Genomic DNA, 27,557 nt, shown 5'->3' with positions numbered 1-27,557 from the left:
CCACATGATCCTCTCAATAGATGCAGAGAAAGCATTTGACAAAATATAGCATCCTTTCTTGATAAAAACCCTCAAGAAAGTAGGGATAGAAGGATCAGACCTCAAGATCATAAAAGCCATATACGACAGACCCACCACTAATATCATCTTTAATGGGGAAAAACTGAGACTTTTCCCCCTAAGGTCAGGAAAGAGACACGGATGTCCACTGTCGCCACTGTTATTTAACATAGTGCTGGAAGTCCTAGCCTCAGCAATTAGACAACACAAAGAAATAAAAGGCATCTGGGGCGCCTGGGTGGCGCAGTCGGTTAAGCGTCCGACTTCAGCCAGGTCACGATCTCGCAGTCCGTGAGTTCGAGCCCCACGTCGGGCTCCGGGCTGATGGCTCAGAGCCTGGAGCCTGTTTCCGATTCTGTGTCTCCCTCTCTCTCTGACCCTCCCCCGTTCATGCTCTGTCTCTCTCTGTCCCAAAAATAAATAAAGGTTGAAAAAAAAAATTAAAAAAAAAAAAAAAAGAAATAAAAGGCATCTAAATCAGCAAGGAGGAAGTCAAACTGTCACTCTTCAGAGATGACATGATCATCCATGTGGAAAACCCAAAAGACTCCACCAAAAAACTGCTAGAACTGATCCATGAATTCAGCAAAGTCACAGGATATAAAATCAATGTACAGAAATAGGTTGCATTTCTATACACTAATAATGAAACACCAGAAGGAGAAATGCAAGAATTGATCCCATTTACAATTGCACCAAAACCCATAAAATATATAAGAATAAACCTAATCAAAGAGGTGAAAACACTGAAAACTATAGAAAGCTTATGAAAGAAATTGAAGAACCCCCCCTCCACCCCCCCACACACAATGGAAAAACATTCCATGCTCATGTATTGGAAGAACAAATGTTGCTAAAATGTCAATATTGCCCAAAGCAATCTACATATTCAATTCAATTCCTATCAAAATAACAGCATTCTTCACAGAGCTAAAACAAACAATCCTAAAATTTGTATGGCACCAGAAAAGACCCCGAATAGCCAAAGCAATCCTGAAAAAGAAAACCAAAGCTGGAGGCATCACAATTCTGGACTTCAAGCTGTATTACAAAGCTATAATCATCAAGACAGTATGGTACTGGCACAAAAACAGACACATAGATCAATGGAACAGGTAAAGAGCCCAGAAACAGACCCATATTTATATGGTGAACCAATCCATGACAAAGGTAGAAAGCATATACAATGGAAAAAGACAGTCTCTTCAGCAAATGGCACTGGGAAAACTGGACAGCATGAAAGCTCTTTGTGCAGAAGAATGAAACTGGACCACTTTCTTACACCATACACATAAATAAATTCAAAATGAATGAAAGACCTAAACGTAAGACAGGAAGCCATCAAAATCCTAGAGGAGAAAACAGACAACAGGCTCTTTGACTTCAGCCACAGTAACTTCTTACTTGACATGTGTCCAGAGCCAAGGGAAACAAAAGCAAAAATGAACTATTGGGACTTCATCAAGATAAAAAGCTTCTGGACAGGAAAGGAAACAATCAGCAAAACTAAAAGGTAACCAATGGAATGGAGAAGATAGTTGCAAATGAAATATCAGATAAAGGGTTAGTATCCAAAATCTATTAAGAACTAATCAAACTCAACACCCAGAAACCAAATAATCCAGTGAAGAAACGAAGACATGAATAGACGCTTTTCCAAAGAAGGCATCCAGATGGCTGACAGACAGAAAAAATGTTCCACATCACTCACCATCAGGGAAATACAAATCAAAACCACACTGAGATACCACCTCACACCAGTCAGAGTGGCTAAAATTAACAACTTAGGCAACAACAGATGTTGGTGTGGATGTGGAGAAAGAGCAACTCTTTTGCACTGCTGGTGGGAATGCAAACTGGTGCAGCCACTCTGTAAAAGAGTATGGAGATTCCTCAAAAAATTAAAAATAAAACTACCCTATGACCCAGCCATTGCACTACTAGGTATTTATCCAAGGGATATAGGAGTGCTGATTCAAAGGGGCACATGCACCCCAATATTAGCACTATTGACAATAGCCAAAGTATGGAAAGAGCCCACATATCCATCAACTGATGAATGGATAAAGAAGATGTAGTGTGTGTGTATGTATATATATGTGTATATACACACAATCGAATATTACTCAGTGATCAAAAAGAATGAAATCTTGCCATCTGCAATAAAATGGATGGAACTAGAGTGTATTACGCTAAGTGAAGTAAGTCAAAGAAAGATAAATATCATATGACTTCACTCATGTGGAATTTAAGATACAAAACAGATGAACATAAAGGAAGAGAAGCAAACATATAAAAACAGAGAGGGAGACAAACCATAAGAGACTCTTAAATACAGAGAACAAACTGAGGATAGCTGGTGGGGTGTCGGGTAGGGGAATGGGCTAAATGGGCAAGGGGCATTAAGGAGGACACTTGTTGGGATGAGCACTGGGTGTTTACATGTAAGAGATGAATCACTAAATTCTATTCCTGAAATCATTATTACCCTATATGTTAACTAACTTGGATGTAAATTTACAAAAACAAAAAAATTGGTAGATTTTTGTAGCAATAGTTTGTACAATTGCTAAGATTAGACATAAAGAATGAGCCGTGATGTTTTACATTTTGAAACCTCTTCTTTTCAGTTATAGCACTCGTGTTATATTTTATGATGCCTATTGTGAATGTAAGCGAAGTACTTGGACCCTTGTGCCTTATGTTACTCATGGGAACTGTCCACTGTCAAATTGTGTCTACTCAGATAACAAGGCCATCGGGAAACAATGGAAATCGGAGAAGAAGGTAAGATAAGAAATTGCACTTGTAGTTGTGTTTTCTGAGAGAGGCATTGAACAGACTTAGAAAATCTTTGATGAAATTAATAAAAAATCTTCTGGTTTACAATTTTTTTAAAATTATTTTTTGGCTTAAAAAAAAATGCTTTTCTTTTCGTTCTTCCAGATGCTAAGAAACCTTGTCATGACCTATTTAATCCCAGGTGGGATTTTGTCATTCAGTAAAGTTGTTTAAAAGGAAAAATTTGATACTGCAATAGTTATACTCTTAAAATTTACTTCAGTGATTTTGAAAAAAAAATTTTTGACATTCAGTCTCAATCAAAATTTGGTGAAAATTCACTATGTAAACAAGGATGTTAGTACATTGGGCTAGTGCTAGTAAAATTTGTACTTTTTTCCAGTTGTATGTAAAGAATGGATTTCTAAGTGCTCTAACCTTTTAACAGAGATTAATTTCTCTTTTCTATACATTGAATTCACTTTGTTTTTATTGGTTATATGCCATCTGTGAGTTTTGGAACTGTTATAAAGGCTTTTAAGGTAAATGTTAGGTATATTACCTTCCAAAAGTTATATTATCTTTTCTCAGAATATCTGTAAATTTTTGTTTTCCTAAGCAATTACCAAATAAGATTTTTTTTTTCATTTGGTGCAATGAATTTGAACGTATTTATTCTTATTTTTGAATGTTATTTTCAAGCCATTTTTTTTTTTGCAAAGAGAGGATTCCTTGCAATTAATGATTTCTAAGGAAATCCCATGGTGTATCTTGGTGATTTAGATATGTATTTTAACTGCTTAGGGTATCAGTACAAAGTGATCAATTGCTGTTATTTTGTGTTCTCTGATTAAATGTGTCAGATGGATAGATTTCTGACATCCATATTTAAAGGCATTGTTCTTTGTGCTAGTGGTGTTGAATGTACATGGAAAGACTCTTGGTCATATATGTGAAAAATTTTTTTCTAGTAATATTTTTGATATTAGTTCAATTTCTTTAAATATTAAACAAAATGATAGCATAGGACTTTGGTTTGGAACCTGGTTTTGCCCTTAAGTCAGAAACATTCTTGCATGATTCTATCCTCATTACAAGAAGTTCACTATACTTAATTTCAGGTAGTAACCCATTGCTATAATTTTCTGTAGGGATATTTTGGGTAGAAACATACAAGTTCTTGAATAATCTGAAGTTGTTGAAATACTTTTTTTTTTTTTTGTAGAAAATTACGAAAAACTGTAAATGGTGACGGGAGCCGAGAAAATGGAAGTAACTCCTCTGATAAAGTCAGAGGAGTAGAAACTTTGGAATCTATACCCTTTATTGGTGGATTTTGGGACAGTCTCTTTGGCAACAGGTGAGAAGGCTTGTGTTGGAATTTTTACTTGATTTTGTATTCACAGTAGTGTTAACATAGTATATTATCTGATTGGGAGTATACAGTGTAAGCATATTATAATTGTGGTATGATTTTTAAGGATTCTAGAAGGATTTGTTTACTCCAGGTGTCCCCACTGTCATGTTACCCACAAGTCCAGTATTCTACCATAAAAGTTCATTCTGTTTGATTTTTAACAGAATTATAGACCCCAAGATTATAGAAATATAAATACTTGGAAAGGGTAAATATTTTAAGCCGTATCAGCTGACAGCTTGAGGGGAAAAAAAGAATTTTAAAAAGATCAGATATTTTTCAGTGTGGAAGCTGATACCTCTTTAGAAATGGGATGCAGGAGGCTGGTGTTGATGGGCTATAGGACAGAAAGGGAAGTGGATCCAAAACATATTCTATCTTCTTCATGATTTTGCAGGTCAGGACAACATTAGTATGACTTGAAGAAATACTTATTTTGTCATATATTAATGATTATGACTCAAAAACAAAGTTCTTTTGCAGTTCCTTTTTTTTTTTTTTAATGTTTATTTATTTTTCAGAGAGAGACAACACACACAGAGTGTGGGTAGGGGAAGGGCAGAGAGGGAGACACAGAATCCGAAGCAGGCTCCAGGCTCTGAGCTGTCAGCACAGAGCCCGATGCAGGGCTCGAACTCATGGACCATGAGATCATGACCTGAGCCAAAGTCGGACACTTAACTGACTGAGCCATCCAGGTGCCCCTTGCGGTTCCTTTTTTTGAAGATGAAGTACACATTTCCCCCACTTTCCGAAAGCAGAGTGTTCTTTGAAACCTTTCATGGGTCAAAATGGGATAAAGTGAAGAAGCAATTACCATTAATTTCTGCAGAAAAACTTTTGAGCCTTCTCAGACCCCCCCCAAAATAGCCTCTCTTAGGCTTTTCTGATACCTTAGGACACATCTTGCTAGTGGATTGAGATGAAGCACAGATGCTCACAGACACAGTTCGAAGCTCTGGCGGCTTGATGCTGAGATGCTGAGTGTAGTTCCCAGGGACGGGGCCCTCAGGGGCCACTCTTGCGGCTGGCTGGCAGCTTGTAGGCGCGCTGCTCCCATAATGGCTCGCGGTGAAACAAATACTGAGTGCTAGTTTCACTTTACGCCTTTGTTCGCTAAAGCAAAAATCCTCCTCAGGTTTCTTTTGGTTAATACGACAGGTGTTAATGTAAGTCTTCCATAAAAGCTAAGTGGCACAGTGTGGACTGTAGAAAAGCGGGGGGACACTTGTATATTCCCCTACTTTGCTAAAGACAGGTTACACTCTTCAGTTGAAGTGTTGGGTTCTTTGTGTTGAACATTGTGCTGGGCACTGGGCATCCCCTTTCTCAGTGATTTTATTGTCTAAATAGGAAGATACGAGGATGATACAGTCACAGCAATGTAAAAATACTATAAGTGATTACGTGCTGACGAAAGGCCATGTAGTTGAGCAGACAGAGTAATTCAGGGGTGAAGTAATCAGCAGGAGTCATGAAGGAGCCAAGAATTGCTGGGCTTTGAGGGACAGGTGAGGGGAAGACATTCTAGGAAGTGGCATAAACGGGTGATGTGAGGTAGGCATTGGCACCGTGTTTGAGAGGGAAAATGGAGAAGACTGAAGCTACCTGCTTGCAAAACTGAAAAGAGGAGTCTTACTCTCAAAATTAATTGTGATGAGTCTTTGGAGACTAGTGACACCTGTATTCTGGCTTCCTACACCCTTAGGCAAGCTAGAAGCCTGAAAAATAGGATTTCTGCATTTTCTTGATTTCCAGAATAATACACAGTTGGCCTGTGGTTAAAGGTACCTGTTGACTAGAAGCCTTACTAATAACATAGTTAATAAGCATATATTGTGTGTGTTGTATGTATTATATACTGTATTCTTACAATAAAGTAAGGTAAAGAAAAAGTAATGTTATTAAGAAAATGATAAGGAAGAGAAAATACATTTATAATACTGTACTGTATTTTTTGAAAAGTCCATGAATAAGTGGAACCTGTAGTTTAAACCTGTGTTGTTCAAGGGTCAGGCGTATTACATTCTTCAGAAGAAAGTGATTTCATGAAAGATAGTTCATGCTAGTAATCTTTGTTTTCCTTTTCTAAAATTAGGATTAAAAGAGTGAAATTAATATGTAACAAAGGAACTGAAACTGATAATGACCCAAGTTGTCTGCATCCTATCATTAAGAAGAGACAATGTCGACCAGAGATTAGAATGTGGCAAACAAAAGAGAAAGCAAAATTTTCAGATGGAGAAAAGTGCCATAGGGTAAGATTTAGATGAGTATATATAGCAAAATCTTTTCTTTCCTGCATAAAATGTTCCTATTCTTAGACTCTGCTAGAGGTATCAAATAGATACTAACAGGTTTGTGTAATTTGTCTTAACAAATAAGTGAAATGTAAAACCACAGGACATGAAAAGGAGAGTAACACGTGAAGACTGTAGTTTATTCTTTTAATTTCTGGGACTAGACCTTGTTATTTGATAGGCTACTGACCCAGCCTTAGGAGTAGGCTGGTCGATTTCATCAACGGATCTGTGTGTAGAGGCTCCTGTGTCATATTCCAGAGATGCAATGATAATATAGTAGGGTTTGGGAAGCTATTTTCTAGCTTTAGCACAGATGTTTTATCTCTAAAACTACATTTTATAGTCTTGAAATATCTTCTCACTTGTTAGACTGTGGCATTTAGTAATTACAAAAATAGCTAATCTGTTTGAGTCATTACTGCAACCAGACACTATTCTAAGTGCTTTATGTGTAGTAAGTCATCTAATTGTTTCGGTAGCTCTGTGAGATAGGTGCTTTTATTATCATCCCTTTTCCTCTGAGGAAAAGGAGCCCCAGAGATTCAGTTACTTGCCTCAGGTTACGTGGCCAGGAAGTCGAAGGGCTCCGATTCAGACTCACGCCTGCGCTTCCAACCTCTCTACATAATACTGCCTCACCGTTTAGGCTGCTTAGTGCCAAGAGAGTTTTCTTTATTGACACCAAGTAAGATCTAGGTTTGTTCAGTTTTGGGTTACCTTTACCATTTCTTAGTTTTTACCTGTTTTTTTGTTTTTACACATGCCGCTTACTAGAGTATTTTGGGCTGTCCCCTGGGGAGACATTGCTGTTCTCTTTGTAGGAGGCTTTTAGGCATCTGGGTAATGGGATTTCAGATGACCTGTCAAGCGAGGAGGACGGTGAAGCCCGGACACAGATGATGATGTTGCGCAGGAGTGTGGAAGGGGCCTCAAGTGACAACGGCTGTGAAGTTAAGAATAGAAAGTCAATACTTTCTAGGCACCTAAACACTCAGGTAATTTTTAGTTTGTAGAAGTATAGGCATTAACTCCTAAATCACTGAATACTAACAAGATATTTGACATGTTTTCCTGTTGTTTACTGGCTTGATTTTTGGCAGGTAAAGAAAACCACCACCAAGTGGTGTCACATTGCACGGGATTCAGATAGTCTGGCTGAATCAGAGTTTGAATCGGCAGCTTTCAGTCAGGTATTGTATCCTTCTGAGAGGTCATTGTTCAGGGTGTATTCCTGAGTGTGATAAGTTTACCCACTGCTTTTTTTATTGATTGTCCTGACATAGTGGTGGTTCTATTTTCCTGGCCTCCCCTGCCGTCAGTTGTCTGTCTACCTCTCTGGCTGCTCACCCCCACGAAGAGAAGGAGCTCTGTTTCACTTTGACTCTGATCTTGAAAGTATCATAGATGATCTGATGCTTTGCAGGCAAGAGCTTCCTCAATCCCCAGATGACAAGAAGGCTCCCTCATATTTACTTGGAATATAGAGTTTATTCTTAAGTATCATTCCTTTGTAAGTGGCACTGATGCTGATGAAGATAAATTTTTGAGAAAGGACCCCTGAGAGACGGGCAGCAAATCTCATCATGCAGCTAATAGGATATTGTATATTTGGAATATTATAATTCAGAGGGGGACGGGGCAGATGGTGGTAGGTGGTTTTTGTTTTGATTGACAAGGCAGTTGGGGGCGTGGGAAAACGTTTGTGTTTCTGTTTATGCTGCAGGCGAGCTGCACCGCGCAGCCTCTGCTCAGCCTGACTGTCCTTTCCGTGGTTGGCCGGGCCCCGGGACACGACTAGATCTGCAGTCACGCTCACCGTATTTAGAGTAGGGGACACTTTGGGAATGTCAGAAGGCTCTGCCACACCTTTCCAGGGTAGGCCCTCCGGAGGGGCTTGCAGAGGTCACTGTCATCCAGGGCATTCCAGTCAAACAGCCTGATGATTTGGCAGTCAGTTCTTAGAGGGAGTCCTTTTACAGCCCTGCTTGTTAGAGAGTCACACAGGGTTTAACATTTATATCTTAAAATGTATTGTTATATGAAGCCTTATGAACAGGTGAATATTTGGGGGTAAGTTTACGGGAGCTTGCCAGCCATCACCACAGATAACTTGCTTTAATTTCGTTTCAGATATATGATTGTTTTTAAAAACGAATGAAAAAAATAGTTTTTTTCTGTTTCCCTTTAAAGGGCTCTAGGTCTGGCATGAGTGGTGGCTCTCGAAGCCTGACCATGTCTAGAAGAGACTCAGAAAGCACCCGCCATGACTCAGAGACCGAGGATATGCTATGGGACGACCTGCTGCATGGCCCAGAGTGCCGGTCATCTGTCACCAGTGACAGTGAGGGGGCCCATGTGAACACCCTCCATTCAGGGACCAAACGTGATCCCAAAGAAGATGTTTTTCAGCAGGTCTGTAAAGGTGACGGTAGCCAATATTTACTGTATACCTACACATGCCAGGGGCCGTATTATCTCATTTGGCTTTACAATAATTGAATGAGGTAGATACTATTATTATCTCTAATGTAGAGATGAGGAAATCGAGCATAATTTGTAAGTGAAGACGTTGGAATTAGAACTCAGGGGCAGGTACTCTGGAATTCCCCTAACATGAATTGTTCTTCATAACACTTTTTCTCATTATTTTCCTTAGAATGATCCTTAATGTTCATTTTATGTGAGCAGAGTGTTGTTTGAATGGTATATCAACCTCATATTTTCAGCGACATCGCAGCGTTATGTGTGAATTACTAAGAAATGGCATTACTTGCTTCTCTAGTAATGTATAAACCAAGTGGTGCTTTTAATTTTAGGTCTTATATTAATATCATAAAATCAGAGAACCTGGAATTGGAGATTCCTTAGAAGGTATTTGAACCTTCCAACCAATGTAGGAATTCTTACATGGTAATCATCGTTACTCCTTCTTGGGACTATTGTGATATATCTAATGAGATAATATAAAGTGCTTAGCACAATGTCTGGCAAAGGGTAAGCACCTAATAAATGTTAGCATTATTATTAGTATCGCCATCAGATTATCAATGGCCTCTGTGTAAGTACTTCTGGAGCCAGAGTGATTGTTAACTTCATGAGAGAGCTTTCTCCACTGCCGGATAGATTGAATGGTTAAGAAATGATTCTCAAGTCAACATTTCAGATGTTTGGTGACAATGATCATGATTCTTCCTTTTTTTGTTGTTCTTCAGGCTAAATATTTCCACAGTGATCTACAAATACTGGATTCTGGATATTCATTTGTTTAATCATTGAATTTTCTTGATTCTAGGATACCATTGATTTAGGTTACACATTTTCATAAAAAAATCCTGCTTCATTAAATGTATACAATTTTTTAAAACTAACCAGAAACAACATACATTTTCTTATTAAAGCTTTAAGCTTCTTTCAATTTTGCTGTCAAAGTTTGAATCTAAATATTCTTTACATTTAGTCTGAAGATTCATCTAAATTACATTAGCCCTCAGTAGTTATACATGACATCCTGATAATCTTGACCTCCTTTGCACTTTTGGGATTTTCAGTATAATTTTAAGGCATATATAAGCATAATTAGGTAACATGAAACCATATCAAAAGGAATTCATCATTTCCCAATTACCCTATCCATCCTGTTCTTCCTTTATCCCCATATTTTTGAATGCCACCACTGACCGCCTAAGGCAGAAACCTTGGAGTAGTTCTTTTTTTTTTTTTTTTTTAAGTTTATTTACTTTTTTTTGTTTTTTTTTAAGTTTATTTACTTTTGAGAGAGAGACAGCGTGAGTCGGGGAGGAGCAGAGAGAGAGGGCGAGAGAAAGAATCCCAAGCGGACTCTGTGCCACCAGCACAGAACCCAATGTGGGGCTCAAACTCACGGACCCATGAAATCATGACCTGAGCCAAAACCAAGAGTTGGATGCCTAACCGACTCAACCACCCAGGTGCCCCATCCTTGGAGTGGTTCTTGACCCCATCCTCTCTAGTGTGTTTCTAATATGTCCTCTTGACTCCACTGAATATCTGTGTCTGTCTACTTGTGTCTCCCCTGCTTGGGGTGGACCGTCATTGGCTGCTATCTGGATCATTATAGCAGCTTCTGTGGGCCTGCTCCCTTTGCTTTTCCATGCTGCAGCTGGAATGATGCCATTCCCCTTAAAATCCTTTAATTGCTTTCCCTCCTCCATTGGTATTATTTGCTTGTTTGTTTGTTTGTTTCTTTCTTTCTTATGTTTATTTATTTATTTTGAGATTGAGAGCATGAGCAGGGGAGGGGCAGAGAGAGAGGGAGAGAAAGAGTATCCTGAGCGGGCTCCCCACCATCAGCACAGAGCCCGACCTGGGGCTCAAACCCATGAACCATGAGATCGTGACCCGGGCCAAAACCAAGAGTAGGACACTTAACCTACTGAGCCACCAGGCACCCCTGTCCTCTTGAGCTTTATATGCTTTTCTGTGTCCTGATTAGACCAGAGAAAGGCTTAACTCCTCAGTTATTCATGCAACTTGTAAGGCCTATTAGCAGCTCTCCTAGCTAATTTCCTGCTACCTCCAGTATAGTCATGCTGCTCTAGAAATACTTTCCTTCTTAACATGCCATGAATACACCAAGCTTATCCTCACTTCCACACATTTAGAGAGGGAAGCCAGGCCACCTTGGAGATCATGGAATCCTACTTACGTCATTACAGAAGACATTTAGCCTCTCTCTAGGTAAGAAAATGTCTTAGTGAAGAAAAAAGGACCAGAGATCAGCATGGTGGAGGTTTGTCATTGGTATTGAGCTCTGTGAAGGAGAGAATAGAATGATGAGGTCTAACACTGGCAAATGTGGCCTGGGAGCTGGACAATGGGGAGAAAATCCAACTGAGGGAAGAAAGAAGGGTGGATGAAAATAGTTTTATATTTTTCTTTTTAGAACCACTTATTCTGGCTTCAGAACTCAAGTCCTGCCTCTGATCGAGTTAGTGCAATAATCTGGGAAGGGAATGAGTGCAAAAAGATGGATATGTCTGTGTTGGAAATAAGTGGCATCATCATGAGCAGGGTAAGATTTCATAAGTTTTCAGATTTTTTGAAAAACCTGTTTATGATCAGCTGTTCATTGGCTCTATTCAGTGATCAAAGCACTGACTCTGCTTTTGAAATCCGAATATATATATTTTTTTAATTTTTGTGGTTAGTGTCTTTACTTGGTAGTATATATTTTTTTTGTTACAAAGTTCTCTGAACATGATCAGTTATTCAGGTATACTCTATGAATGTTCCTTATCTAAGCCTAATTTTTAATAAAATCTAAGAGTCATAAATCTATACGTCATTTTTCTTTGTACTTCTTTTAGATTCGAAACAGATTTCGTTTTTAATAATCTAAATAGTAGTCGATAAAAACTGCTTCATAACTCCATTTAACTGTGTAATAACGACGCGACGTTTTAAATTAATTCTCAGGTTAATGCGTATCAGCAAGGAGTAGGTTATCAGATGCTGGGAAATGTCGTCACCATTGGATTAGCATTTTTCCCTTTTTTACATCGACTTTTCCGTGAGAAGAGTTTTGACCAGCTAAAGTCTATTTCAGCTGAGGAGATCATGACTCTCTTTTGTGGGGCACCACCTGTTACACCTATTATTATTTTGTCTATGATTAATTTTTTTGAACGATTGTGTCTTACTTGGATTTTTTTTTTCATGATGTGTGTGGCGGAAAGAACATATAAACAGGTCAGTAGAAAATTAAGTTTCTCGCCTCTGCTTTTGTATATGATATTCCACCGAGTTGTTTTTGTTCTATTGATTTGTTCTCTCTCCAGAAGTTAATGTGGACAATGAAGGATTGATGAGCAAACTTTTGGTGTTTGTGGGTTTAACACTTGTGATATCGATTAATCACAAATAACATGTTGTGATCTGAGATTTCGCTGAGCTCACGGGTAGGAATAAGTGGCTTAGGCAGAGAGTGAGCCTAGCTGACTGCACAGCACCTGTGTCTCAATACTGCACTTGTTTGCCCATAACATATGTAGTAATTCTCAAAGTGAAAATGTTTGTGTAGGCAATGGTTAAGTGAGAAATAAATGCATTGAATTTCGGTAAGAATGAAGAATTGGAGACTTGATATGTCTTCATGTCCAAAAGAATGTGATTTTGAATGGAAATTTAATTTGGAACTAAACCAGAATTCAGATAAACAATTTTGTTTGTGAGGTCGGGGATTCACAAAGGTCTCCAAAGAATATTCCTTGAGAATGTCAAGTGTACCATATTACAAAGGCATATATACAAAGACATTACTATAGAATATGATTTGGAAGTAACAGGATAATGAGCTATTAGCTTAGTCTAAGTGATCACTGATTAGAATTTCATCTGTTTATTATTTTTTATATGCTTCCAATATATGGGAATATTATTTACAATCATATAAACATATACTCAGAGACAAACATGTATATTTTACTTTGTGATTTTTTTAAACCTCCTCTAGAGATTTTTATTTGCAAAACTCTTCAGCCATATTACTTCTGCCAGGAAGGCTAGGAAATATGAAATACCTCATTTCAGACTTAAAAAGGTGGAGAACATTAAGATATGGTTATCACTGCGCTCCTTTCTCAAGGTGAGTTTCATTTGACGATGGAATATGTGCAGGAATATGCAGAAAGCATGCTCACTGAAATTTCTGGCAGCAGATACTCAATGGGTAGTGTAGTTCTGTGAACCAGACAGATCATATCAGTGGCTGACAGACGTGCTGGGCAGCAAGTTGGAAATGATCTATCTGCTAAGCTGTTAGAGGTGAGTAAATGAGAGCTTAGGAAGGGAAAAGAAAATCTAAATTCCTAGGGCAGAGCGATAAGTTGAAAATTGCATCTTTTTCTGACTTTTTGGAAAATATTTTAGCTGAAAATACATTCGTGAATAACTCACAGCCTTAACTTGGAACAGCATGAATTTCAATGCTTAAAATTAAACGTGTCCGAACTATGTTAAAATACTGGGCTAGAAACTTCTTATAAACATTTATTTTCACATTAATGTTGTAAAACTCAGAATGTGAATGATTTGAGGGCCACTGTTGTCTCTAAGTGTAATCTTAAATATTAACCTATATGTCTCACTCCACAGAGACGGGGTCCACAGCGCTCAGTTGATGTCGTCGTATCTTCAGTCTTCTTACTGACACTTTCCATTGCTTTCATTTGTTGTGCCCAGGTAAACATTTCATATCTGTTGTAATGAAAAGTGGAAATTCTAATAAGGTTCACTATCTGTTTTAGGTGTGTGTGTGTGTGTGTGTGTGTGTGTGCATGCGTGTGTGTGTATGACAGAAATTTATTTCTCAGGATCAAGGCACCAGCATGCTATTTTGAATACTTAATTTTACTTACTTTTGAAATTAGAATAAAATAATTCTGAATCCTTTAAGATTCTAAGATGACTCTAATTTTAGTTGGCAGTTTTTGATAATAAAGCTACCATACCACGAGGGTTACAAAATAGTGATTTTTCTAACACCATCTTTCCTTCCACATCTGTTAGTTGTCACTCTGTGGTTGACCTTTCCCTTGTTTCTTCTTGGTTTCATTATGGACTCATATATTCTGATTTTTACCCAATAGATTATGACCTATTTGGGTAAATCTATTGGGTATAATCTATTTACTCTATTTGTTCTGATGTCTAAATTGTCCCAGATTTGGCCAGTGGGAGACCCTTGAAGCCCCTTCCTGCATACTTTTGATGGGTCCCTGTACCTTTTTTTTTGGGTAAGGGGGTACTTCTGTGCTTTCTTCATTACAAGAAATTCTAGCCGTAGCTTGTAGTGTTCCATTTATTGAGTTCTAACTTAATTCTACTGTGTTCAGAGAACGTATTCTGAATGTCTTTACTCCTTTGAAATTTGTAGAGGCTTGCTTTATTATCTGGCACATGGTCAGTTTCATTAAATCTCCATCAGCACTTTGAAAGAACTTGTATTCTGTTGTCTTGGGGAGCAATGTCCTCGCTAGGTAAATTAGTCCAAGTTTATTTGTTCCATTGCGGCATCTTCTATATCCTTACTCATGTTTTTTTCGTCTGCTTATTCTGTTGACCATTGACAGAGGTGTGTTCACGTCTACTGTGATGGTGGATCCAAGACCTGAGCTGAGATCAAGAGTCAGATGCTTACCCAACTGAGCCACCCAGGCACCCCTCTTTAGTCTTTTTTTACCTGGAAAAGTGTCAGGCTTAATCTTTCATGGCCTTTTGAAATGTCTCTGTTTCTAATGTTTCTTAACTTAAAGTCTGCTCTATTTGATATTAATTTAACCACACCAGCTGTCTTTTGATTCGTTTTTGCATATTATATCTTTGTCCACCCTTTCATTTATTTTGTCTTCATATTTGAGTCCTGGCTTCTGTAATCAGCATATCCTTTTTTTGGTTGTTTGTTCCTTAATCCAGCTTCACAGTCTTAGTGTTTTAGATTGTCTGGCTCATTTACATTTAATGTAATTACCACAGATACAAATACTGTTTATTTCTTATTTGGTCTACCTGTTAAATTTTCTTTCTCTCTCCTTTCTTGGCATCTTTTATGAATCAAGTATTCTGTAATATTCCATTTAATCCTCTTTGTTAATGTGTTATATGTTCTTTCACTACTTGTTATATGTACTTTTACCTCAGAGATTGCAACATACATCCTTAGCTTATTATAGTCTAATAAATTATTAATTTTTGCTTCCTTGATAATGCTAGGACCTTAGAACACTTTATCTCATTTATCCATTCACCCATTATTAGTATCCTTACTTAAAATTTTACGTATATTTTCTTGTATTTATTTGACTTATTTCTTTAAGTAGGCTCCACACCCAATGTGAGGCTCAAATTACAACCCTGAAATCAAGTTGCATGCTCTACTGACTGAGCTAGCCAGGCACCCCAAATTTTACATATGTTTTAAACCCACAAGATATAATGATTATTTTTTGTATTCAGTTATTCATTTATATTTACCTACACATTTACCCTTTTCATTGCTTTTCATTAGTTCTTGCATTTCTGTGTTTTTTTCTGGGATTTTTTTCTTCCTGTTTGAAGAATCTGGTTATGAATTCTGTTCTAGTATGTTTGAAAATGTCTTTTATCGCTTTCTTGTTTAAAGGATGTTTTCACTGAGTATGCATTTCTAGGTTGCCAGTTACTTTCAATACTTTTGGGATTCTGTTACCTTTTGATTTCCATGTTTTATCTTGAGAAGTCAGCTGTTGGTTTTATTTGCTGCTCTTTTAAAGGTAATGTCCTTTTTCTGTGGTGTTTTTTTTTTTTAATTTTTTTTCTTTCAATTTTTAAAATTTACTTATTCTGAAAGACAGAGAACATGCGTGGGAGTGGCAGAGTGAGAGAATCCCAAGCATGCCCCGCACCATCAGTGCAGAGCCCAATGTGGGGCTCGAACTCATGAACCATGAGATCATGAGCTGAGCTGAAACCAAGAGCTGGACGATTAACCAGCCGAGCCACCCATGCACCCCTTCTCTGGCTGGTTTTAAGAGTTTTTCTTTGTGTTTGATTTTTTGGCTGTGGTTTGTGTGTTGTATATTGCCGCACAACAATCCACCCTGCTGAAGAGGTGGGCCTAGGTTGCTACTAACTGTTACTTTCCTACTCTAGTTATAACTGATTGGCAGGGGTAAACACCTGACCCAGACTAAGCCAAACGTATTTAGAAATTTAGAAATTAGAATTTAGAAATTTTAGAAATTAGGACTGAAAACCTGAGATATCACTGGTGGCCTTTGGAGAAGAGAGGGTCAGTAGGGGTCAGTGGGGCCAGTAGGGTGTTATGGGAAACCAAAGCTGGAGCGAGCCAAACTTGCAGGGAGCAGTAAACAAGGGTCATGCAAAGCAACAGAATTAACTAAGAGGAGTGGAGATGGGAGCCCAAATGGCCCTTGAGGAAGAGAGACAGAGAGGAGAGCTGCGCTGTGACTCCCTGGTTTCAAAAGGCCGGCATTTGGTTTCTGTGAGGATTCTCTGTATATTTTCCAGTGTGTTCCACTTTACCTCAGGCTGGCTTGAGTAAATTTTGAAGCAAACAAAAAACACAACTTTTACTAGCAAACTTGACACGTAATAATAGGCATTTGATAAATGGTAGCTGCTGCTGCTGTTGTTACTTGGATCCTAAAATGGAGTAAAGAATTGATCCTCAGGGTTTTCAAGTCATACCAGTAAGATGGGCCACATGTCTTAGGAAGGCCGACTAGTGATAATGTGAATTTAACACTGAAAAATGGTCACCATATAATTGTGAGTGGGCACATGAGTGGTTAAAAGGCTGGAAATGTGTTTGTCTGATTTTACTTCTATGTTTTCCTCCTTTGCTACTTCCTCCTCTGCTACTTCCTCCTCTGCTGTCTGGAAAAAGTCTAGGAAACCTAGAGAAATAGGTAGGGATTAAATAGATAAGGCTTTATATGAGTATTAAAATTCTGCTTTGAGTATAAAATATTGGTAACTTGTAAATCTTAAGTTGCTAGAGTAAAGGAGTAATTATAGATTTTGAGACAAATGAAAAACCTAACTTTTTGTCGGTTCTTTGTATAGGTTCTGCAAGGGCATAAAACTTTCCTGAATGATGCTTATAATTGGGAGTTTTTGATCTGGGAAACAGCTTTACTACTTTTCTTACTGCGTCTGGCCTCATTGGGGTCTGAAACCAATAAGAAATACAGCAATGTTTCAATATTACTTACGGAACAGGTAACGACTGGTTCTTGTTAATTTAGTTCTGTGGTTAGAGATGGCATAAGATTTGTGCAGAAGATTCAGGGTTGAGTCTAGATTTAGCACTTTCTAGCTATATGACCTTACAGGTGACTTTGCTACTATATAATTATTTCCTCCTTATAAAATGAGGGTTTATAATCTTCCCCACCAGCTCCCAGGATTGTAAGAATTAAGATCTAATGGATTGAAAGTAGTTTGTATATTTTAAAGGTATCTTTATTCGTGATAATGGAGCATGCTTTAAGTCTCATATTCTGCATCAAGTATTAGATCTTTATAGTACTTGTCATTTAAGCATGTTTTTAATAAGCTCTTGAATTTCTTCTGTATCAGCCATACATTCAAAGTTTAGAAAATACTTTCTCTTTAGTATGGGAATAGATATTAAGACTGGGAAATGTTTCTTATAGAGTAGTATAAAGGGTTTTTTTTGTTTTTTTTTTTTTTTTTGGTTTTGGTTTTGATTTCATGGTTATCCATAAATTTTACATAAATACATTTGGTATCATTAGATTTTCTTCTTTTGCCTGAGAATTATAGTGGGAGAATATTTCCTATAGGAGAAAAAATAAAGAATTAACAAGTTAAAAGCAGCTATCTTCTTATGTTTCATTAATGTTTAATGAGGATGTTATATTATGTGGGTGTCACCAAAATGAGTAGGTAGAGCTTTTGAACTTAAAAAAGTTCACATGTTAACTGTTAAGTTATAATTAACATTACACTTTTCATTGTTTTGATAGTTAAATTGCTTCATATTTTTTAAAAATTTTTTTTAATGTTTATTTTTGAGACAGAGACAGAGCATGAACGGGGGAGGGTCAGAGAGAGAGGGAGACACAGAATCCGAAGCAGGCTCCAGGCTCTGAGCTGTCAGCACAGAGCCCGATGCAGGGCTCGAACTCACGGACTGTGAGATCATGACCTGAGCCAAAGTCAGACGCTTAACCGACTGAGCCACCCAGGCGCCCCTACTTTTTTTTTATTCACGAACTGGCTTTTCTTTGTCAGTTGTGACTGCATGGGCTGGAGAGTAGGGTATGTGCCATATGTGTTTTGTAGAAATAACTGCAGGAATTTTCAAATTTATTTTATTTGAAAATATTACTTTCGAATCTGCCAAACTTAGTGCAGTATATCTATCTTTTTCTGTGACATTTGCCTTGATCTCTCTTTTTTTCCTTAGATTAATTTATATCTTAAGATGGAAAAAAAGCCTAATAAGAAAGAACAGCTCACTCTAGTAAATAATGTATTAAAGCTGTCCACCAAGTTATTGAAAGTAAGTAATATCCTGTGATCTACTTTCACTAGCACTTAAATGAAATCAATGCTGTACTTATGGGAGAAGACCCTCGTAACAGATGGCTGCTGGACTGTGTACATTCACAATGTCAAGTTGATAGTTTTGGGTTCCTGACTATGTAAGAAAAAAATTTCCCATCTTGTTATCCAGGTTCTGATGATTGCTGATGTCTGTCTCATTTTTCAAATTATATTTAAAAAAAAAAATTCACAACATACTGCTTGAACCCACCTTTAAACACTTAGCTAGTGGAAAGTAGGTGAGAGTCCATTATAGGTCTTTTGAAAGCAGCTGTTGAACATGAAGGAAGGCCTTACACACTCATCCGTACCCAAGACCTAAAAACCAGCCCAGAAATCACTGGTGGCCATCGATAGGCCATGTATTTCATCTCCATTCTTTCATATTTTTTGTAGGAGCTGGACACACCGTTTAGACTCTATGGACTGACAATGAATCCCTTAATCTACAATATCACACGAGTAGTTATCCTTTCTGCTGTCTCAGGTGTTATAAGTGATCTTCTAGGATTTAATATAAGAGTAAGTGTGACTAGTACTCTGTGGCATCTGCTTTAGTCTTACTAAATATAATAATCCTTGCTCTTCACCCTGTGAGTGTGTGTGTGTGTGTGTGTGTGTGTGTGTGCGCATCTGTGATTGAGCGAGAGACAGACAGACTAGGGGACTGGTGTGGAAATAACTCTTCAGGTAAAGAAATACACGTTTTGATGGTGGTGCATGGGCTAAGTTCTTAGCTTAAGTTTTCTCATTTGACACAAGTACAATAGACTGCTCTTGAACGAAAAATCAAGTTTGAATCTCATGTTAATCTAACAGCATGGGCTGAGGAAGGGTCTGCCTCTGAGAGGCAGAATGAGTGCATACCCAAAACCCGTGAACTGCAGTATGTCATTTTTGACCCTAGAAATTGTTAGATGGTTTTTCCTCTATGGTATTCTAGAGTTGCTACTGTTCTTATGTAAAGGGTTCTTGGTTCATAGTCATGTAAGTGGACCTGTAAACCCCAACTGTTTGTCTTAAAACTAACTTATTTTGGTGATTTTCTTTTCTTAGCTGTGGAAAATTAAGTCATAAGCTGAGTCATGTGCCTGGACTCTCCCCTTGTTGGCACCGGTACTTACCCATTAAGGAAGGAGACGGCTGCAGAAACCCTGAGATACCTACCTGCTTGTTCACACACAGAGGTGCCCTCAGCTCTGCCTAGTCTTATGAATGGTGTTTTCAGAGGAACAAATCCTTTTCCAACTGGGCATGCATGCCAAAAACTGTGTTTTCATGGTTTTCAAACAATATGAATAGTCAGGAGACTATTGTGTGTTATGGTAACATAAGGGCAACTTTCTAAGCTAGGAAATTGATTTTGGGCATTTCAGTGCTGTGACATATTTACTACCAGTAGTCTTTTGGGTTACTAATGGTAGATGCCCAAAGCATGAAGAAACTATCCTCTATTGGAAGTGGCAAATTCAGTACTTTTTATTAAGTCTATACAATTGGAGATTTCTTTTCTCTAACAAAGATCAAATTTAAACTATTTTAGGTTGAACCCAAATAAAATAACTTTATTGGAGAATTTCAGTTTCTAGGCTTTTTTTGTTGTGGCAGAGAAAAAAAACCTTTTAAATTGTGAGTTTCTGCTCAGCTACAGAGAAATTTTAATGAGTTCACAATTCTGAAGTTAATCCTAGTAACTGTGTAGTTGTTGATGAAAGAGTCATGCATATAACATGCCATGTAATTGAGCACGAGAAAGTTTAAGTGTGTGCAGTCCTTCATCATACAACATGGTTTCCACACAAATCGTCTGAGCTGTTTCCTATCACAGTACTACGTGATAGCATTAATGGTTTGTTGTACAGCTTTCTTCTTCTTTTTTAAAGTTTATTTTTATTTATTTTGTGAGACAGAGAGCCAGCAGGGGAGGGGCAGAGAAAGAGGGAGACAGAATCCCAAGCAGGCTCTGCAGTGTCAGTGCAGAGCCCAGTATGGGGCTTGAACTCATCAACTGTGAGATCATGACCTGAGCCAAAATCAAGAGTCAGACGCTCAACTGACTGAGCCATCCAGGCGCCCCTGTTGTACAACTTAACATAGCCAACCCTCAGCACACTTTCAGGTCCGTGGTGTCTGTACTCAGCCAAGCTATGCCTTTGATGATTTGGATTCTCTATCAGCGTCCCCTGTTACACACACGTGTCTACATATGTTTGTGAAAATTCTCATAGTCTACATATAATTCTTGCTTTTTAAGTTTATCTGCTTTGAAGAATTTCTTGAGGCAAATTGAAAGTCTGAACATTTTAAGGATGAGAATTTATTAATTTTTCTTTTATCTTTTTTTAAATTATTTTTTTAACGTTTATTTATTTTTGAGAGAGACAGAGACAGGGTGCCAGCTGGGAAGGGGCAGAGAGAGGCAGACACAGAATTGGAAGCTGGCTCCAGGCTCTGAGCTGTCATCACAGAGCCCAGTGTGGGGTTCGAACTCACAAACCGTGAGATCATGACCTGAGCTGAAGTCAGCCGCTTACCTGACTGAGCCACCCAGCGCCCCAATTTTATCTTATTTTTAATTGAAATACAGTTAGCATACAGTGCTATTTGTAGGCATGCATTATAATGTTTCAACAATTTTAGACATTACTCAATGCTCACCACATGATAAGTGTACTTTTAATCCCTTTTGTGAAATTTTAAAAGGAAATAATTTAGAAACTTAGTTATTACATGTAAAGAATGTAACCACACAAAATCAGTATACCAGTTACACATATTCTAATGTGCAGGAAGATTTTTGAAGTTTAAAGATGAATTTCTCAAGAGTCCCCAGGGATTGAGGTGAGCCCTCTCTGGTTTTATATCCTTAGCTCTGCCACTTATTAGCTTCATAATGTAAGACAAATTCCTTAACCTCTTTGCATCTCAATTTATCTGTTGAATGGGGATAACTACCACCTAATAGAGTTTTTAAGGTTGAATGAGATTATCATGTAAGGTACTTAGTACAACATAATAGTACGCAGCACTTTATAAATCCATGACAAACCTTTGTTGTTACCATTTAAAACCTTTTAAAAATCTTTCACCAATAGATTCCTGTGAAGACAGAAACATAGGAAGCAAGGTTGCTGAACTAGGAGGGATTACCAAAAATTTGCCATTTTAAATGCCTTATGAGAGTTATAATTACTTTTAAAGGTACCCCCCCCCATAATAGTGATTTGCCTGTAGAAGGAACTGTTTTGTAAAGGCACTTCAGTGTTTCATCAAATGGCTCATAGAAGTCATGCTTTTACTATTTTCTATAAGGAACAATAGCAACTGTGTCAATGCAAGATTGAGCTCAGTGCAAATTTCAGATGAAGAATGCTTATGCCTGTATCTTTCTCTCCTACAAAAAAGTGCTATTTGGTTTTTATTTGCATTTTTACACAGTGAATTCTTTAGTTTAAATGCAGTATTTAGAATAGTTTACTCTTGTGGGTTTCAGTTACAGTTATGATAGTGTATAATTGATTTACATTATTTTTCAGGTAGATAAAATTATATGTAAGTATAGTTGTTCATGTCAGGAACAGGAATCATTCTTGATTCCTTCCTCTTCCTCACACCTCACATCCAGGCACCAAGTCTTCAAATAATTATCTTCTAGATATTTTTCTAATCAGTCTACCATTCTTCATACCCACTTCTACCAGCCCAATCAATGTTATCCTGTTTTTTGAACAAGTTTATGCTCCTTTGCTCTTACATATGTGTGGCCCCCTGGCCCCCAAGCTCAATCTGTTCTTAACAAAAGTTAATGTGTTTTTCCTAAAATGCAAGTCTCACCATTCAGAGTCTATTAGTGGCTTTACTATTACTTTGAAGACAAAAATCCAAAATACTTTCAGCAATGTGTACAGCCCCACCTTGTTGAGAAAGATTTTTGACTCTATGTTCGAAAGATATTTTGGCTGGGTATAAAATTCTAGTTTTTTAAAAAGTTTATTTATGTATTTTGAGAAAGACGGAGAGAGAGTGAGTAGGGGGTGGAGGCGGTGGGGCAGAGAGAGGGGAAGAATCTTAAGCAGGCTCTGTGCCATCAGTGCAGATCCTGACATGGGGCTCAAACCTATGAAACCATGAGATCATGAACTGAGAGGAAATCAAGACTCAGATGCTTAACTGACTGAGCCACCCAGTGCCCCTAAAATTCTGGTTTTAAAAGTGTTGTTTACTCTACTGCTCTCTGGATTGTGTTGTTCCTGAAAAGAACTCTTGTCATTCTTATCTTTGTTCCTTCGTAATTTTTTAAAACCTCTGCTGCTTTTAATTTAAGGTTTTCATCATCAAATTTGTGCAGTTTCATTACAATATGCATTGGTGTGGTGTTCTTCATGATTTTTGTGCTTGGGGTTTGTTGCACTTATTGGATGTGTGTATATTTATATAGTTTAATTTTCGCTATTATTTCTTAAAATAAAATTTCTATACTCCATGCTCTCCTACCTCCTTCTGGGACTCCCAGTTTATAATCATATTACTATGCTTGAAGTTGACCCACAGCTTACTAATGTTTTATACGTTTCCCAGTCTTTTTTCTCTGTCTTTAATTTGGATAGTTTCTGTTGCCTTGCCTTCAAGTTCACTAACTTATTCTTCACTAATTTGCTGTTAATCTTACCTAATGTATTTTTGCCTATGGAAATTTTTTTTTAATCTTTCATGCCTCTCCTTAATATGCTATTTCTTTTCTCTACCTTGCTTAATATATTTATAATAGAAATAGTAAAAAAGGACATTAAAAGAGTTATCTGTGTCATTTTGGGGTTTGTTTTCAATGATTGATTTTTCTTATTTTGGGTCATATTTTCCTCTTCTTTGCATGCCTGCTAATTTTTTATTGGGAGTGAATTTTATACTGTTGGGTGTTGGATTTTTGTGTATATGTGTGTGTTGTTTTTACATTCTTTTAAATATTCTTGAGCTTGTTTTGGAATATGGTTAAGTTACTTGGAAACCGTTTGATCATTTCAAGGCTTTTAAGCTTTGTGAGTTGGGCCAGAGCAGCCTTTAATCCAAGGCTACTTTTTCCCCTATGGAAGCAGTATCCTCCTGAGTATTCTACCCAGTTCCCTGTTTATTAGGTGAGATTTTTCCAGTTTGACTGTGGGAACACAAACTCTTCCCAGCTCAAAATTTGCCTGCCTGTTTCTTTTGGTAGTTCTTTCCCTGTTGTTCAGTATTTCCCAACAAGTATTGTGCTGGTCAATACTTACCTAAAGACTTGAAAAGAACTCTCTGCACATTATTTTGGTATTCTCCTCTCGATGCAGCTGTCTTTCCTCTGGTACTCTGCCCTGCAAATTCCAGCCGTCTTGGCTTTTGCAAATTCTTGACTGTGTCTCCTGAACATAACGAGGCTGCTTGATTTGGTTTAGGTTCCCCCTTCCTGCCCCACAACCTAGAAACTGCCTCTGAGGAGGAATCTGGGGCATTCATGGGGCTCAACTCATTTAATTCCTCTATCCTGTTTTATCTGTTGTCTAACATCAAAAACCCGTATTTCATATATATGTGTATGAAAAATATATATGTGTATATATATGAAATATATATATATATTTTTTCCTTTTTTCCCCCCAGTTTTTTAAGTTGTTTCCATCTTAGTAAATGGAACAAAATTTACTCAGTTTCTCAGGGTTTATTCTTGGGGTTCCTCTCTTTGCCTCCATATCTAATCCACCACCAAACTGTGTCAGTTCTACCTTTCCACTGCTAGTAGGTTAAGCCTCCTTCACTTTCACTTGAGTTGACATGCTAACCCTTTCCACTCTTGTCTCATACAGTTGGTTCTCCATAGCCACACGAATATGTTTAAAAATATGGAAACTATATACTTAGGTTATTCCTACGTAAGCCCTTCCTGGCTTTCCCTATGGTGGCCTCCAAGGTCCTTCATTATCAGGCTTGCCTCCTTTTGCAACTTCACTCCTCAATACTGTACAATCACACTGGCCTCCTTCTGTTCCTCCATTATACCAAGTTCTTTCTTCTATCACATTTGTGCCCAGAATACATTTTCTTATGTTCTCCCCTGAATGGCTGCTCCGCTGTCTGTTCCTCTGATGACCCTAATGTAGCTCCCTGTCTTTCCTTGTTATCAGTTATATGGCCCTATTCATTTAGTTCAGGGTGCTTGTTACAATCTGATTATCTTGTTTATTGTAACTGCAGAGAAGTCCTTTATTTCTTTTTAAAAAATTATTTGCTTTTTTTTTTTTAATTTTTTTTTCAACGTTTTTATTTATTTTTGGGACAGAGAGAGACAGAGCATGAACAGGGGAGGGGCAGAGAGAGAGGGAGACACAGAATCGGAAACAGGCTCCAGGCTCTGAGCCATCAGCCCAGAGCCTGACGCGGGGCTCGAACTCACGGAGCGCGAGATCGTGACCTGGCTGAAGTCGGACGCTTAACCGACTGCGCCACCCAGGCGCCCCGAAAAATTATTTGCTTTTAATTGAAGTATAGTTGATATACAATATTATATTAGTTCCAGATATATTAGTTCCAGATAGTGATTTAGCATTTACATATATTACAGATGCTCACCATAAGTGTAGTTGCCATCTGTCACCATACAAAGTTACTGACTTTGTGCTCTTATTATATATATATATATATAGTGTTATTATTATTATATATATACTATATATTATAGTACGTTATAGTATTATTGACTATTCCCTATGCTGTACTTTACATTGCTGTGACTTATTTATTTTATAACTGGGAGTTTGTATGTCTTAATCCCCTTTGCCTATTTCACTTATCTTCTTATTACCCTCATTTCTGGCAACCGCCACTTTGTTCTCTGTATTTATGAGTCTGTTTCTGTTTTGTTGGTTTTATCTTTTAGACTCCACACCTAAATGAAATCATATATTTGTGTTTATCTTATTTCACTTAGCATAACCCCCTTGAAGTCTATCCATGTCACAAATGGCAGGATTTGATTCTTTTTTCCCCCTTTTTTATAGCTTAGTAATATTCCAGTTTGTGTGCGTGTGTGTGCGCGCGCTGTGTGCGTGCACACAATATCTTCCTTGTTCATTCATCTGTCATTGGGTACTTAGGTTGCTTCCATATCTTGGGTATTGTAAATAATGCTTCAGTAAAAAGATGCGAGCATGTATCTTGTCAAATTAGTGTTTTTGTTTTCTTTGGGTAAATACCCAGTAGTAGAATTACTGGATCGCATGATATTTGTATTTCTAATTAATTAATTCATTCATTCATTTTTTAACATGAAATTTGTTGTCAAATCGGTTTCCATACAACACCCAGTGCTCATCCCAACAGGTGCCCTCCTCAATGCCCATCACCCACTTTCCCTTCCCTCCCACCTCCCATCAACCCTCAGTTTATTCTCAGTTTTTTTTTTTTTTTAATTTTTTTTTTCAACGTTTATTTATTTTTGGGACAGAGAGAGACAGAGCATGAACGGGGGAGGGGCAGAGAGAGAGGGAGACACAGAATCGGAAACAGGCTCCAGGCTCTGAGCCATCAGCCCAGAGCCCGACGCGGGGCTCGAACTCATGGACCGCGAGATTGTGACCTGGCTGAAGTCGGACGCTTAACCTACTGCGCCACCCAGGCGCCCCTATTCTCAGTTTTTAAAGAGTCTCTTATGGTTTGGCTCCCTCCCTCTCTTTTTTTTTTTTTTTTTTTTTTTTTATCTTCCCCTCCATGATGGTCTTCTGTTAAGTTTCTCAGGATCCACATAAGAGTGAAAACATATGGTATCTGTCTTTCTCTGTATGACTTACTTCACTTAGCATAACACTCTCTAGTTCCATCCACGTTGCAACAAAAGGCCATATTTCATTCTTTCTCCTTGCCAAGTAGTATTCCATTGTATATATAAACCACATCTTCTTTATCTATTAATCAGTTGATGGACATTTAGGCTTTTTCCATAATTTGACTATTGTTGAAAGTGCTGCTATGTATTTCTAATTTTTTGAGGAACCTCCATGCTCTTTTCCATAGTGGCTGTATCAAATTTACAATTCTGACAATAGACCAATAGTGCATGAGGGTCCCCTTTTATCTGCATCCTCACCAACACTTGTTATTTCTTGTGTTTTTGATACTGGCCATTCTGACAGATGTGAGGTGATATCTCACTTGTGCTTTTTTTTTTTTTTTTTTTTTAATTTCCCTGATGATTATTGACATCTTTTCACATGTCTCTTAGCCATCTGTATGTCGTCTTTGGAAAAATGTGTATTCAGATCCTCTATCCATTTTTAAATTGCATTGTTTGTTTTCTTGGCATTGGGTTGTATGAGTTTTTAAATATATTTTGGATATTAATCCTTACTAAATATATTTTTGCAAATATCTTCTCCCATTCTGTATGTCTCTTTTTTTGTTGTTGATGGTTTTCTTAGTTGTGAAAAAGCTTTTTATTTTGATAGAGTCCTGCTTGTTTAGTTTTGCTTTTTTTGCCCTTGTCTGAGGAGATAGATTAAATACTGCTAAGACCAATGTCCAACAGTATTACTGCCTGTATTTTTTTTTTTAGGCGTTTTACACTTTGGGGTCTCACGTTTATTTTTGTATATAGTGTAGAAAATGCGGGGCGCCTGGGTGGCGCAGTCGGTTAAGCGTCCGACTTCAGCCAGGTCACGATCTCGCGCTCCGTGAGTTCGAGCCCCGCGTCAGGCTCTGGGCTGATGGCTCGGAGCCTGGAGCCTGTTTCCGATTCTGTGTCTCCCTCTCTCTCTGCCCCTCCCCCGTTCATGCTCTGTCTCTCTCTGTCCCAAAAATAATAAACGTTAAAAAAAGAAGAAAAAAAAAAAATGGTCCAGTTTCATTCTTTTGCATGTGGCTGT

General features: G+C 37.8%; 1 protein-coding gene across 1 annotated transcript in view; it reads left to right on the top strand.

The window, feature by feature from the left end:
- The window catches only part of PHTF1 (putative homeodomain transcription factor 1), a 59,732-nt gene extending 39,484 nt beyond the window's left edge, over nt 1-20,248 (top strand). Inside the window, 14 exon segments of the mRNA XM_040471348.1 lie at nt 2,691-2,847; nt 4,067-4,201; nt 6,357-6,516; nt 7,383-7,556; nt 7,662-7,751; nt 8,752-8,973; nt 11,483-11,611; nt 12,016-12,288; nt 13,052-13,183; nt 13,693-13,779; nt 17,164-17,319; nt 18,533-18,628; nt 19,069-19,194; nt 19,729-20,248. Of these exon segments, the coding sequence (XP_040327282.1) occupies nt 2,691-2,847; nt 4,067-4,201; nt 6,357-6,516; nt 7,383-7,556; nt 7,662-7,751; nt 8,752-8,973; nt 11,483-11,611; nt 12,016-12,288; nt 13,052-13,183; nt 13,693-13,779; nt 17,164-17,319; nt 18,533-18,628; nt 19,069-19,194; nt 19,729-19,749 (1,958 nt within the window). The 3' untranslated portion in view covers nt 19,750-20,248.
- Nucleotides 20,249-27,557: the final 7,309 nt, after the last annotated feature.

The sequence above is a fragment of the Herpailurus yagouaroundi genome, unplaced genomic scaffold (assembly GCF_014898765.1).
Source record: "Herpailurus yagouaroundi ecotype Mexico unplaced genomic scaffold, PumYag 77, whole genome shotgun sequence".
Classification (NCBI taxonomy): Eukaryota; Metazoa; Chordata; class Mammalia; order Carnivora; family Felidae; genus Herpailurus; species Herpailurus yagouaroundi.
This window is presented reverse-complemented; position numbering and strand designations above follow the sequence as displayed.